The sequence below is a fragment of the Bos mutus genome, chromosome 3 (assembly GCF_027580195.1).
Source record: "Bos mutus isolate GX-2022 chromosome 3, NWIPB_WYAK_1.1, whole genome shotgun sequence".
NCBI lineage: Eukaryota > Metazoa > Chordata > Mammalia > Artiodactyla > Bovidae > Bos > Bos mutus.
The window spans coordinates 13,178,119-13,193,538 of record NC_091619.1 but is presented as its reverse complement, the minus strand read 5'-3'; the positions used below and the strand labels follow the sequence as shown (position 1 = coordinate 13,193,538).

The following is a 15,420-nucleotide window of genomic DNA, read 5'->3' as shown; positions in this document are numbered from 1 at the left end:
GAAAATAATAAAATCCCAGAATGCCAGAACTGGTAGAGATTTAGAGTCAATCCATCATTAGGTTGGCTGTAATAATATGAACTGTTTATTAAGTAACTTCTATGTGTGGGGAATTCTATGTGCTTTGTATGTATTATTTCATCTAATCTTCACAGTAACACTTGAGAAAGGGATCATTATTCCTAATCGAGCCAGGGTTTTAAGAACATCTCAATAGACTTGATCAGTGAGGACAGTCAATTAATAGGGATTAATATAAAGCCAGTCACAGCCGCATGGACAGGGAGGCCTGGCGTGCTGCGATTCATGGGGCCGCAAAGAGTCGGACACAACTGAGCGACTGAACTGAACTGAATACAAAGCCGTTTACCTGGCCTCCAAACGTGGCTGCACGAGTTTGGGATGGGTAAGATTGGACTCCACAGAATTTTTGCATGAAATGACATGTGTGTTTTCACTGTGTCTGTAAAGCTATTAATAAATAGGCAATAGAACCACTGCCAGCAAAGCTGTTTTCCTAAGCATCAATTCATGGACAGAAGTTTTGTTCACTCTTTTCTCTGCTCATTGTTCTGTGTGGTTGATTCTAGACTCCATAGTTTATGAGAAATTTTGACCAACCAATCTCCAAAGGAGAGATACAGGGTCCTGAAAGACATTTCCTCTGAAGAACATATAAAGGAATGGAGGTTATTTAAAACCCCCTTAACATGAAAGCTACTTTGAATCCTTGAAGAGCTATGAGATGCACTCAGGAAGACAATGTGTGGTTCTGAGAACAGTAAGAGGTATGATAGATGGCCCTCATAGGGAGACAAATTTCAGCACAAGGTAAGGAAGCACTTTCCAACAACAAGGGCTGTACAACTACAATATGGAGCCCTGTGTGAGGCAGCAGGCTCCCCCTCCCTGGAGCATCCATGAAGATGAATCACTTACCCGGGAAGTTTGGGAGGAGATTCATTCCAGGATGTGGGATTGGGTCCTATGACTTCTCAGATCCCTTCCAATTCTGAGAACTTATTATTCTGGTACCACAGATAGGTTTTAGAAAGCTACCATATAAAAGACACTAAATCAGTGCTTTGAAGCACAGAAAATAAGGCATGATTCTTGCATTCAAATTACTTACCACCTAATGGATAAAAAGACAAGTTAAAAAGTAAATATATAAATGCATAGTTCCTATTTGCAGGAAAGGAATGGAGATGAAGAGAATGGACTTGTGGACACAGTGGGAGAAAGAAAGGGCTAGGCAAACTGAGAAAGTAGCACCGACACACACGTATATATATACTATCATGTGTGAAATAGATAACTCCTGGGAAGTTACTTTATAACACAGGGAGCCCAGCCTGGTGCTCTGTGATGACCTAGATGAGTGGGATAGGGGGAGGGGAGGAAGGCATAAGAGGGAGGGGATCTATATATAATTATGGCTGATTTGCATTGTTGTATGGCAGAAACCAATACAACACTGTAAAACAATTTTCCTCCAATTAAAAATTAAATTAATAAAATGTGTAGTTCAACCCCCTTTTACAGCTGAGGTTAAAGTCAACATCTTCGTAGCTTCATTTATTGATGAAAGAATTGAGACTGAGGGATAGAGTGGATATTGGATCAGGTGTTGTACATAATAGAATAGAGATTCTATTATAGGGTGACGTTAATACTATATTAAAGTGATATAAAAAAATAAAAAAAAAATAAAGTGATATTTTATTCAGGGGTTTTGGGGATTCTGTATAACCCTTCCATTTAAATGATTCTGATGGTTATAGACAAAAGGTGAAGTAAACCAGAGAAAGTAAAGTAATATTGTGCAATGTCTGTAGACTAGTCTCTATATTCCAGTGGTCTAGGCTGTACTGTTTGGAGAAATTGTTTCTCTAAGTGGGTTGGATTGAATTGCATGGAAACAAAGCAGGCTGTTGGGCCCACTCTTTGTAAATACCTTCCACAAAACCAAACCCTCCTCCCTGATCCTACAACTATAACAGGCAACAAGGAAAAGACAAGTACCAGCTGCAGTTTGCATGTGGACTTGACCTCTGCTACCTGCCATGGATCTTCTCACTCAGATCCTGCCATCACGTGGGAGACAAGGAGGAAAGATTGCCAAGGCTGCCCCTGGAAGGAAACAAAAGGAGAGAAGAGAAGAGAAACAAAACACACTGAGACTGTTTTCTTTAAGAGCTTTACCTGCTGGTAACTGGCCAATCCAAACTTGGACTCCTCCTCTAGGGGAGAGTCTCCCACTGTATCCCAAGTCACCCTGTGAGAGGGCAGGAGACAGGAGTATTAGGTGAGAGAGCCCAAGAGAGTCTTGGACTTTATTCTCCCAGAGGTCAACATTGCTGTTTTATATCATAAAGTTAATGATTCCTGTTTCTAAGTTACCTTTGGTGTGTTCATCACACCTTTTTAAAATTAATTTTTATTGAAGTATAATTGCTATACAATGTTGTGTTTCTGCTGTGCAGCAAAGTGAATCAGCCGTACGTATACATATATCTCCTTTTTTTGGATTTCCTTCCCACTTAGGTCACCACAGAGCATTGAGTAGGGTTCCCTGTGCTATCGGAGAAGGCAATGGCACCCCACTCCAGTACTCTTGCCTGGAAAATCCCATGGATGGAGGAGCCTGGTAGGCTATAGTCCATGGGGTCGCTAAGAGTCGGACACGACTGAGTGACTTCCCTTTCACTTTTCACTTTCATGCATTGGAGAAGGAAATGGCAACCCACTCCAGTGTTCTTGCCTGGAGAATCCCATGGACAGGGGAACCTGGTGGGCTTCTGTCTATGGGGTTGCACAGAGTTGGACACAACTGAAGCGACTTAGCAGTAGCAGCAGCCCTGTGTTATACAGTAGGTTTTCATTAGTTCTCTATTTTATACACAGTATCAATAGTGTATGTACACGAACCCCAATCTCCCAATTCATCCCACCTTCCTTACCCCACTTGGCATCCATATGTTTTGTTTCTACATTACATCTTTTTAAGGGCTATGAGCTCTTTGAATAAATGTTAACTAGTTGTATGGCTTAAGAGTTGAACATTAGTTGGAATCTCAGATAATTTTTTGAAATACCTAGACAAGAATTTAATGATTATGAACTATGCAATAGGCATTCTGCATAAATTAATAAGTTACAAAATTTATTATAATAACCCTGTGATTCAAGGATTATTATTAACAAAAGATTTTGTTTTCCATCACACTGAGGTTTCACACAAACATACTTCTGTTCATTCTGCGGCAAACTGAAAAACTTCTGAGAGTGTAGTTCTTAGTAATCTGAGGTGTGTTTGTGTTTCACAGGTTCCTTCAATCTTGGATCTTCTTTGCCAGTACCCAGCCTTGGGTTATTCCTCATGTAATTCTTCATGTCTGTTCTGTCTGCTGCCACCCCTAGGCAGCACGAAGAATTTCTGTGAGTAACAAATAGCTCAGTTGGTAAAGAATCCACCTGCTATGCAGGAGACCCTGGTTCAATTCCTGGGTTGGGAAGATCTGCTGGAGAAGGGATAGGCTACCTACTCTAGTATTCTTGGGCTTCCCTTGTGGCTCAACTGGTAAAGAATCCACCCATAATGTGGGAGACCTGGGTTTGATCCCTGGGTTGGGAAGATTGTCTGGAGCAAGGGAAAGGCTACCCACTCTGTATTCTGGCCTGGAGAATTCCAGTACAGTCTATGGGGTCACAAAGAGCCGGACACGATTGAGCGACTATCACTTTCATGAAGCCACACTCCCAGGGTTCACTCTGATATATGCATGCTCTCCTGGGCAGGAGTCTCATTGCTCTTCATGTAATCACTTTACACATCACTGTTAACTCCCTGATACATCCCTCTTAGTATCGATTCTATATTTTTCCATACTCCCTAAACCTTCCACCTTTGACCCGACTCCTTCTCCACAACTTCATTCTTAGCAGATGGCCATTCTACTATAATATGCCCCCCACTTCAAATGGATGCTCACTGACTTTTCTTCATAGAGACTTGATCACCATAGCAACCACTGCTAGCTTTGGTTCATTTCCTCAGAAGCCCATACTGGCAGAGATAGCTGAATCATGGAACTTTTGCAAGGAAATGCTGGGAACCCTTGGTTCTGGGGCCTGAAATCTCAAGGGCAGCTGTAAATTCAACTAACCAGAAAGAAACAGATCCAGAAGGACAAAGGGAAAGCAAAAGGGAGTCTAGAAATAGCCATCTCTTGTCCTGCCAGCTTCTTGAGGGAAGTCATAGGTTCTGTGAAAAAATAGAGGTAGAGCTGAAATTTGAAAGCCTAATATCAAAAGACATCATGCCTTGTTTCTTGCATTACTTTGAATGCATTAAAAATGTGAACTTTAAAGAAAGAAAATGAATATCTGACACTGTTTATCCCTTCAGACTTACAGAGTTAAAAGATGGAGTGATATAGAAGGAGCCGCAGGGCTCCAGACCTGCACGCCCGCCAAGTGGCCCCGCCGCCAGAAACGCAAGCCTGAAACACCAAGGAGGCGCCCCGTGAGCCCGGCTCCCGCCGCCCGCCGGCCGGCCCCGTCCTTAGGCACGTCCTCCCGTCCACTTGCTCGCCGGAGACATGGAGTCCTGAAGGAGATCCGAACTCTTCAGAAGACCACACACCTGCTGTTAAGAAAGAACCCCTTATGCCGCCTGGTGAGCTCCAGGGAGCCTCCCGCCAACCCCTGTGCAGCCTCCTTTGTTTAAATTTCCCGGGTGTTGGGGCCCTGTCATCTCTTGCCCAAACGGCAAGGGACCTCTTCTATAATCTGATCAGGGACACTTCAGCTCCTGAAAACTTGAGCCTGCCGAGGGCAACTTCTCATTCTTTATAGAGTTCGTTTCTAACCCCCACCACCTTTGAAACTGTGCTCTTTGATTTTGTAAAAGGAACTCTCTCATCCAACCACCCTCTCATCCCTTCTCCTGCCCTAACAGATTGTCTCCTCCTCTCCCCACACCATGACCAGGATAGATGTGCCCATCTCTAACCTCCTTGGAGTTGACACCTAGTTAGGTGTTAGCTACTAGTTAGGTCCCAAGGTTAAGCACCAGGAAGGAAGAACAGAAGTGAAGATTCATGGAGGCTCACAGAGAGAGTCTGTCTTCTTTGAGTCTCCTTTTCCTCTCTACTCTTCCCCTTGCTCCCCATCCCCGCTCTTTCACAGGCAAGAGAAATATGTGTTCAATTCACTCGTGGTGTGGACTTCAATTGGCAAGCCCAGGCCCTGTTGGCCCTACAAGAGGCGGCAGAAGCATTTCTAGTTCATCTCTTTGAGGATGCCTATCTCCTCTCCTTACACGCCTGCCGCGTCACGCTCTTCCCGAAGGATGTGCAGCTGGCCCGGAGGACCCGAGGCATTCAGGAAGGGCTTGGCTGAGCTCTGGCCACCCGCCCAAATCTCTGGTTGATACCAGAGCTTCTGCCTGTAGCCAGGACCAGATCCACGGAGTACAAGGTGTTGCCTGGACTTGCTCTCTCAAAGCAGAGCGTGCGAGTTGCTTTTGTAGTTAGTTGTTTTTTAGAAGAAGACTGCATGGCTTTCCTCTGTAACAGAGGCAATATATGAGAGAATCAACACATTCCAGAAATCCTGAGAATAATTTTCAGATGAAGAGACTCTAAGGTTGACTTCACTTTGCAAATTATTCATGTGACTGATGATTTGGAAGACATCAGATTTTCTAGGTTATAGGCAAAAAGGATATTTACTGATTATTTTAAATCTTCTTGTACCATTTAAATTTTTTTACCATATATATATATTTACTTTTATTTAAAACATGATGGAAAAAAATAAGAGAAAACCAGTCAGTTGCATGGAAGAGCCTGGTGCATCCAGCGTACAAATCTCTGTTTCAGATTGACTTCATCATTAACGGCAGAAGCAAGTTTGTATGTGGACTGTACCTGTCAACAGATTATACAGCTTTTCAAAAACTCAATTGGGATGAAAATAGAAAATTGTTAAGGTTTGATGTTCTGGCTCCTTCTGGTAAATTCCTGCCAAAATCATTCAGAAATTCCAACTTGTAGAATTTATTTTATTCTTTATTTGCAAATCATAGACAATGTATCATAATTTATACTTCAGAATTTTTCATTCCAGGATTTTAAAGAGCCTTTTCAATGTTTTTACAGGTATTTTTATAACTTCCTTGTGGAAAGAGAATAAAAATAATTCTTAATGAAAAAAAAAAGATGGAGTGATAGTTTAAGCCTATTTAACAAACATTTGTTATGGTCCTCTTTAGATAATGAAAAAGAATGAATATAATATAGAATCTGTACTAATGGGAGATATATACAGCTAGGGGAAAACAAAAGGTTTCCAATTAGACTTAAGTCAGTTCTTACAGAGGCATTTCTGTCACAAAGCACAAGCCTACATGGAATCTCCATGAATTTGGGGAATGCTGTCCAATAAAGAAAGCATTTAGCCTTTACAGCACATCCAAATTACCAAGGCAGTTCATTCTCTTTTGATTTAGTTCACCATGAGACAGTAGCTTCCTTATAGGGGACTCATCAGTCACAGTTCTTGGGGCTTTGAGTTTTCCCTTTCCTTCATCACCCTTAACCTTACTTCTACAGCAGCTGAGAAAGAAGTGCTCTCTTGGTCAAATTTTGAGGACAAGTTTAGGCTACACCAGAGAAGGCAATGGCACCCCACTCCGGTACTCTTGCCTGGAAAATCCCATGGATGGAGGAGCCTGGTGGGCTGTAGTCCATGGGGTCGCTGAGAGTCGGACACAACTGAGCAACTTCACTTTCACTTTTCACTTTCCTGCATTGGGGAAGGAAATGGCAACCCACTCCAGTGTTCTTGCCTGGAGAATCCCAGGGACAGGGGAGCCTGGTGGGCTGCCGTCTATGGGGTCGCACAGAGTTGGACACGACTAAAGCGACTTAGCAATAGCAATTAGGCTACACAACAAAGCACTACAATAAAACAGAGTCACACTGTACCCGTGTAAGAACAAAGTACAGTGAAAACACAGGGCAATTTATGTTGTCCTGGGGACTTGAGAGAGGAAGGGCTGGCAAAAGCTTCATAAGAGAGAAAATATTTGAGCTGTATTTTGCCCTCCTTCTTTATTCCTAGGTGATATTTTAAATCATAGTCTCTTTTGGAGGAAATTTTTTAAAATTTATTTTAATTGGAGGCTAATACAATATTGTGGTGGTTTTTGCCATTGACATGAATCAGCCACGGGTGTACATGTGTCCCCCACCCTGAACCCCCCTCCCATCTGCCTCCTCATCCCATCCCTCTGGGTTGTCCCAGTGCACCGGCTTTGAGTGCCCTGCTTCATGCACTGAAGTTGGACTGGTCATCTAATTCACATATGGTAATATTCATGTTTCAATGTTATTCTCTCAAATCATCCCACTCTCACCTTCTCCTACAGAGTCCACAAGTCTGTTCTTTGCATCTGTGTCTCTTTTGCTGTCTTGCATATAGGGTCGTTGTTACCATCTTTCTAAATTCCATATATATGCATTAATATACTGTATTGGTGTTTTTCTTTCTGACTTACGGAAATTTTTTTTTTTAAGTTGGAAAAGAAGGGAAGCTATCCAGAAAGCTAATTCCTTTATAATTCTTCTCAGCCTCAGTCTAGGCTTGCCAGGGTCTCTGCTAGGTTATGCTCTTAGGTGGTATTACTGAGGATTGTGTGAGATATTCCCTCTCTATCCCAGAAGGCAGTAAATAGTTACTGATTCACTCTCCATATCCCTTAAGCTTGCATTACTTAATTTATTTCTTCCCATTAAATTATTGATAGGGAAAAAAAATCTCTTACTCTTTTCCTCAAAGTGTTTTGAAACGATCAAGGAAACTATCATCTTAAGAGTGTTGGAAACCTTGGGGACATATGGCATTCAAATATTAGAGAGAATCTCTAATGATATAATTTTTAAAATGTCTTTCATTATTCTGTCATGTCCTGAAATCCCAATCCCATAAAAGCATAACAGAAATGGGGTTGGGGATTTTACTAAATTAAAATTTGTAAAGGAGGCAGGAAAGAAATTATGGTTTTCCTTACTTTCATTATTGTTCATTCCCCATTCCAGAAAACAAGTAAACTATTAGTTAAGAGTCACAATTAGATAATTCTTTATAGGAAGCCAAGGCTAGAAGTTCAAAATTTAACAGGGCTGATGAAATTAGAAAAGTATCAGCCATCAAAATCTCATTTCCCTTTGGCAGCACTTTCTATGCAACCCCCCAGAAGTTTCTAGGGCTTCACCTATTATACTTAGAGTCATCAACATTACTGAAAGCACTTTAAAGGTATTAATTATTTTACTTTCCTAATTAGTGATGGAGCACACCTCTGAAGAATCGGAAGGGGATGGGTATCAGGAACCTCTGCTTGATGACAGGAAACCAAGTGACAAGAGAGAGTTGATCTGTCCCGAGACATCTAAAGGCAAATTGGAAACGACAGCTAGACTCAGGTTTGGTTCAACCTGAAAAAAGAAAAATGCTACCTCACTCACTGACACCAAAATATTCACCTTCACTTACAGAATGATTTTCTTCCTGGCATAATTTTTTTCCTTCGTTCAGCCTCAGAGATAATACTAATGATTACCAGAGATGGTAGTGAAAGCCAAACTTAATCACCATAATTGACAATTAAGTTGGGTAACAACACAGAGACAGGTGATTTCACACAGGGCTAATGAAAATGGGCTATTAAAATCTGCACACGTTTGGCAGCAATTATGAGCTCCTGGAACCATTTGCTTTGAAATGTGCGCATTTCACAGGCGGCTGCCTGCCAATGAGACAGCTCTGAGCAGGACCAAGAAAGAAAGAGGAAAAGGCAGAGTCACCAGAGGTTTTTGTATGTGCCATTTGCTTTTGTGGTTTGCTGGATCTTTATTATTACATACCTGATATTTTAAAGCCAAAGAAAAATGCTCAGTTCAGTTTTAGGGAATGATGACCCATTTTCCTACAAAACCACAGTGGGACTGGCAACTGACAGGGAGTAGGCATGGACAAATGCGTTAGAGTTGAGTAGAATAGAGGGGACCCGTGGAGTTTTAAGTGTGGGCCATGTGGGAGAAAGTTGGGTTTCCTGTCTAGAGTGCATCAGAGACCCTTATTTTAACAATTTTCATAAAATGAAAGGGCTCAGACTAAAGGATCTGCCTGCAATGCAGGATACCCGAATTTGATCCCTAGGTTGGGAAGATCTGGAGAAGGGAATAGCTACCCTGTACTCCAGTATTCTTCCCTGGAGAATTTTATGGAAGGGAGCCTGGCAGGTGTTACAGTCCATGGGGTCACAGAGTTGGATGTGACTGAGCGACTAACGCTTTCACGTTTTTACAAAATGTAAAGTAGAAGTAATAACCCCTGCTTCCCAAGGATAACAGAGAATAGTCATCCTTAAAGGCACTTGGATTAAGAAGGTGAGGTTACTTGACTGGTTCAACACTATTACTCCTTTATGTTCAGTCTGCCACCATTTTGCTAAAAGCCTCTCTCTATGAAGTTCATACTATCTGGATATGCCAGTTAGTAGGGAAGCCAATTAACTATTTTTAATAACAGGAAACCAGATGACAAAAAGCAGTTGTCTTAAGGCAATCTGGGAATAACATCTATATTCAAATATGGTGATTGAATCTTATTTTTTATTCACTCTGATAATCTCTCTTTTAAATGATACATTAGGACCACTCATATTTTAAGTGATACTCCTTAACTTAATCCTTAATCTAAGTGATTACTGGTATCACTGGATTAATACCTACTATGTTTATACTGCCTCTTGAGAAATTTGTATGCAGGTCAGGAAGCAACAGTTAGAACTGGACATGCAACAACAGACTGGTTCCAAATAGGAAAAGGAGTTCGTCAAGGCTGTATATTGTCACCCTGTTTATTTAACTTACATGCAGAGTACATCATGAGAAACGCTGGACTGGAAGAAACACAAACTGGAATCAAGATTGCCGGGAGAAATATCAATAACCTCAGATATGTAGATGACACCACCCTTATGGCAGAAAGTGAAGAGGAACTCAAAAGCCTCTTGATGAAAGTGAAAGAGGAGAGTGAAAAAGTTGGCTTAAAGCTCAACATTCAGAAAACGAAGATCATGGCATCCGGTCCCACCACTTCATGGGAAATAGATGGGGAAACAGTGGAAACAGTGTCAGAGTTTATTTTTCTGGGCTCCAAAATCACTGCAGATGGTGACTGCAGCCATGAAATTAAAAGATGCTTACTCTTTGGAAGGAAAGTTATGACCAACCTAGATAGCATGTTCAAAAGCAGAGACATTACTTTGCCAACAAAGGTTCGTCTAGTCAAGGCTATGGTTTTTCCTGTGGTCATGTATGGATGTGCGAGTTGGACTGTGAAGAAGGCTGAGTGCCGAAGAATTGATGATTTTGAACTATGGTGTTGGAGAAGACTCTTGAGAGTCCCTTGGACTGCAAGGAGATCCAACCAGTCCATTCTGAAGGAGATCAACCCTGGGATTTCTTTGGAAGGAATGATGCTAAAGCTGAAACTCCAGTACTTTGGCCACCTCATGCGAAGAGTTGACTCATTGGAAAAGACTGTGATGCTGGGAGGGGATTGGGGGCAGGAGGAGAAGAGGACGACAGAGGATGAGATGGCTGGATGGCATCACTGACTTGATGGACGTGAGTCTCAGTGAATTCCGGGAGTTGGTGATGGACAGGGAGGCCTGGTGTGCTGCGATTCATGGGGTCACAAAGAGTCGGACATGACTGAGCGACTGATCTGATCTGATCTGATGTTTATAATTGGCTTATTTATTGAACTTGTTCTTTTTATCTGCCCCTCTTTTTCTGCCTATTTTGGTTTTAACTGAGTATTTTGCATGATTCTATTTTATCTCCTCTGTTAGCATACCAATTACACTCACTTTCTGTGTAATTGAGTGTATTTTTTTAGTGGTTGCTCTATAGTTTGCAGCTGCTGCTGCTAAGTCGCTTCAGTTGTGTCTGACTCTGTGCAACCCCATAGATGGCAGCCCACCAGGCTCCACCAACCCTGGGATTCTCCAGGCAAGAAGACTGGAGTGGGTATAGTTTGCAGCACGCATTTACAATTAATTTGCCTGTCTCTTCATGCTTAGCGGAGGTATCTTATAACAAAGTATTCCCAATTCCTCCCTCCCATCTCTTATAAAATTTTTCTCTTGTGTTTTATTTTTTATTTACTAAATTAATATATATTGCTTTTTGTTTAACCCTTTACATTCCTCTCTGGCTGACATGCACAAAACAAGAAAAACTGGAAAGGCCCAAAGCTAATAGAGTTAGCAAAGACAGGTGAGAAATTTCTAGAAGTAAATGGTATGGTTCTGATCTAGAATAGCCTTTATATCAATAGAATTTAAAATTTTTATTTGTGAATCACTTGAGAAGGCAAAATAGGTGACACTTCATCCATTTCTGAAGGAAGAACTTGGTGACAACAGATCTGAAGGAACAAAATGTACATTGCTGCTATAAACGTTTTCAGAGTAGCTTGTAATGAATCTGTTATTTACTTGTTAAATATAGAATATACTGATAAATCATGGGCCCTAGAGATAAAAATTGCCTAGATACTCGATTATACTTACACTGAGTGCACACTACAACTGTCTTAAGTGGCAGAGCTCTGTAAGTAGTATGCTGGCTTCTCGTCAAGCTCATTGCCTCTCCCCTCAGCAGTATCCAGTTTACCCTCAAAGGCATTATTCACTTCTCTTACAGTGTTTTTGATTTATGATTTATAGCATTTATAGCATTAATAGAAATAAAATATTTTTTATAAAAAATAAGGTTATAAAACAAATGATTTATAGCATTTCCTTTGATTTGTAGAGTTTATTTCTCCTTGCTTATATTACTTATCAGTTATTTGCATGTTTTCTACTTTTTCCACTAGAATCCTTAACCTATTAATCAGTTATTTTAAGTTCCCTCTTCAATAATTCCAAAATATGTATAATATCTGAATCTGGTTATGATGCATGATTTGTCTCTTCAGATTTTTAAATTTTTTTGTCTTTTAATGTACCTTGTGATTTTGTTGAAAGTAGGTGTCTTTTTCTAGTTGATAAGTTTTCTAGTTTTCAGTAATTTGATTGTGGAATGGTGTGTGTGTTTTGTTTAAGAGTTCATTGATAGTCTTCATTCTGTGTGTTTATTCCCCACCCTCCCCCCCAAATTAGAAACTGTTGAGCCTTTATTTCTTCAAATATTTTTCTGCCTCATTCTCTGTCTTTGACACTAAAAATCTGGGATATACTATACATCTTTAACATTGTCCCAAAAGTCACTACAACTTCTTTTTTCAGTCTTTTTTTCCTCTTTGATTCATTTTGGATAAATTCTATGTCTCAAGTTTAATGAAAATTTCTTCTGCACTCTCTAATAGCCTATGAACCATATCTAGTAATATTTCTATTTATGATATTTTATCATCTTTTGGAGTTCCATTTATAGTATATCTTCCATTTCTCTCCTTATGCTCATATTTCTTTTCCTTTTTGAACATGTAAGAATAATTAAAATATATGTTTTGACGTTTTTGCCTAATTCCATCATCTCTTTCATTTCTGAGTTTGTTTTGATTGTCTGAATTTTATCCTGGTTCTGGGTCATATTTTCCTGTCCTTACTGTATTTTGTTTTTAAAGATTATTGAAATTTGTTCTCAGAAGTTACTTGTGTTCAGTTTGATTCTTTTGAGAGTTGTTTTAAAATTCTTTCAGGATGAGTCTATAGTAGTCATTGCTCAAGGGCACTTGGACCCACTTTTAAATCTTGGCCCTTTCCTTCATTTTCTACTGTGACTGTAATGATCTCCAACCCAGTGTAATCTCTAGGAATTATTTGCCTTCTCCTAGTCACTCTTCTTTGCCTGGTATCTGTTCTTTCCCACTACCCTACCATACACAGACTTCTATTCAGCTATTGATTCGTGGTGCCCATTATATATATTTTGGTAACTCTTCTGTGTGTCTTCCTCCTGCCAGTTACTCTGTGCAAAAATCCAAGATTCCTTGTCTTTAAAAAAAATTTTTTTTTTAATTTAACTCAACAGTTTTCCATGCTTTTTTTGTTTCTTCCCTGTGCCATATCCCAGGAATTGTCTTTAAGAAGAAAACTTAGGTGTGGTAGATTTCACCTTATTTCTTTCAGAGATCACAGTTCAGAGCTTCCTGTTGTCCGATGTCTGAAAAGTTTTTTTCCTATATTTTTTCCAGTTTTCTAATTGTCTATTCTGGCAGCATAATTCTGGACCCAGTTTCTCACTCATGATCAGAAGCAGAAGAAGCCTCCCAGTTTTTGGAGCTATTTCTCTTAAAGCTCATCTAAGAACTTCCACCTATATTATTACTAGCCAGAACATGTCATTACATGGCTGTTTCTAACTGCAAAGGCCGTTGGAATGTGTAATTGTTTAACTGAATACATTATGCACATACATAGATTCCCAATAAAACAGTATTCTGTTACATGGAGAAAATAGAGGAAAGGAAGAATTAATATTTTGGCAACTAGTAGTTCCTGCTATAACTCTTTATCTTGTTTTTATCAATAATATAAAACTTTTAAATGGCTGCAAAGTGTTTTACAATGTGAATATTATCATTTATATGTCCATTCCTCCTCTGTTAGTGGACACTTGTCTGTAGTTTGGGTTTTTTGTTTTGGTTTGGTTTTTGTCACTACAAACCTAATTTACATACATACATTCTGTCATATATATACATGTATCTGAGATATTAATGTCCAACCTTACAACAACTAAATTCTTGCCTGGAGAATTCCATGGACAGATGAGCCTGGTGGGCTACCGTCCACGGGATCATAAAGAGTCAGACACGATTGAGCAACTTAACACTTTCCTTTACTTTTACAGCAACAAAGAAAAGGGATGATTTTCATGAGAATACTAATTACCAAAACTTTGACCTAAAAAGAAAGAAGTAAAAAGCTAGAATAAACAGGACTAAGAAAGAAGAAAGAAAGAAAGAAAGAAAGATAGTGCTAAGTCATGTCTGACTATTGCGATCCCATGAACTGTAGGCTTCCAGGCTCCTCTCTCCATGGGATTCTCCAGGTAGGAATACTGGAGTGGGCGGCCATTTCCTTCTCCAAGACTAACAAGACTAGACCATAGGAAAAAAAGTAAATAGAAAAAAGAGCAAGTCCAAGTGGTTAGCAAATATATAAAAAGTCTCTGCCAGCACTGTATGTGGGTGTGTGTGAGAGAGAGATGTACAAACTGCTGGCAGTAGACATGATCACTCTAATTTCTGGTGAGATTATATTATAGTGTTAGTTGCTCAGTCGTGTCTGACTCTTTGTGACCCAATGGACTGTAGCCTGCCACACTCCTCTGTCCATGGAATTCTCCAGGCAAAAATACTGGAGTGGGAAGCCATTACCTTCCCAGGGGATCATCATGACCCAGGGATAGAACCTGGTCCTCTGCTGTGCGGGCAGGTTGTTATCATCTGAGCCACCAGGAAGATTTTACTGGAGTGATGTTAGAAACAGTAGTAATCAGTATGACATAAAACCCAACCAGCCAGAAGTTTTGCTAACTCTAATAGATACTAGCTGTACACAAACAGTATGATCATTCTAGTGTTCAGTGACGAAAATCATCTGTGCATCAGTTCAGTTCAGTTCAGTCGCTCAATCGTGTCTGACTCTTTGCAACCCCATGAATCGCAGCACGCCAGGCCTCCCTGTCCATCACCAACTCCCGGAGTTCACTCAGACTCATGTCCAATGAGTCAGTGATGCCATCCAGCCATCTCATCCTCTGTCGTCCCCTTCTCCTCCTAACCCCAATCCCTCTCAGCATCAGAGTCTTTTCCAATGAGTCAACTCTTTGCATACATATATGTAAACATATCGTTACATATTTGTGCTCATATCTATGTAATAAATCTCACAGAATGGGAACATGCAGTATGTTGGGTGTGTGTGCAGATGAGAAGTCTGACACAAGTCTCATCTTTTCATTTTAAGAACAGCTTGATTTTTCTCTTTGGGAATTTATAAGATTTACCTTCATGCCTGGAGTTCAAGAATTTTAGCTCAGATGGTAAAGCATACACCTGCAATGCAGGAGACCCAGGTTCAATCCCTGGGTTGGGAAGACTCCCTGGAGAAGGCAATGGCAACCCACTCCAGTATCCTTGCCTGGAAAATTCCATGGACAGAGGAGCCTGGCAGGCTACATTCCATGGGGTTGCGGAGTCGGACATGACTGAGTGACTCACACACACACACCTTTGTGCCTGGAGTTCAATAATTTTATACTAGAATGTATGCCATTTTTTATGGAGAAGGCAATGGCAACCCACTCCAGTACTCTTGCC

At 40.4% G+C, this 15,420-nt stretch overlaps 1 protein-coding gene across 1 annotated transcript; it reads left to right on the top strand.

Annotated features, from left to right (window-relative positions):
* Positions 1 to 790: 790 nt before the first annotated feature.
* Positions 791 to 6,287, top strand: LOC102274174 (histone H3-like centromeric protein A). Its single transcript, XM_070368727.1, has 4 exons — positions 791 to 831; positions 3,330 to 3,384; positions 4,412 to 4,681; positions 5,194 to 6,287. Exons 1-4 carry the CDS (start codon positions 791 to 793, stop codon positions 5,404 to 5,406), a joined length of 579 nt encoding a protein of 192 aa, XP_070224828.1. The 3' UTR covers positions 5,407 to 6,287.
* Positions 6,288 to 15,420: the final 9,133 nt, after the last annotated feature.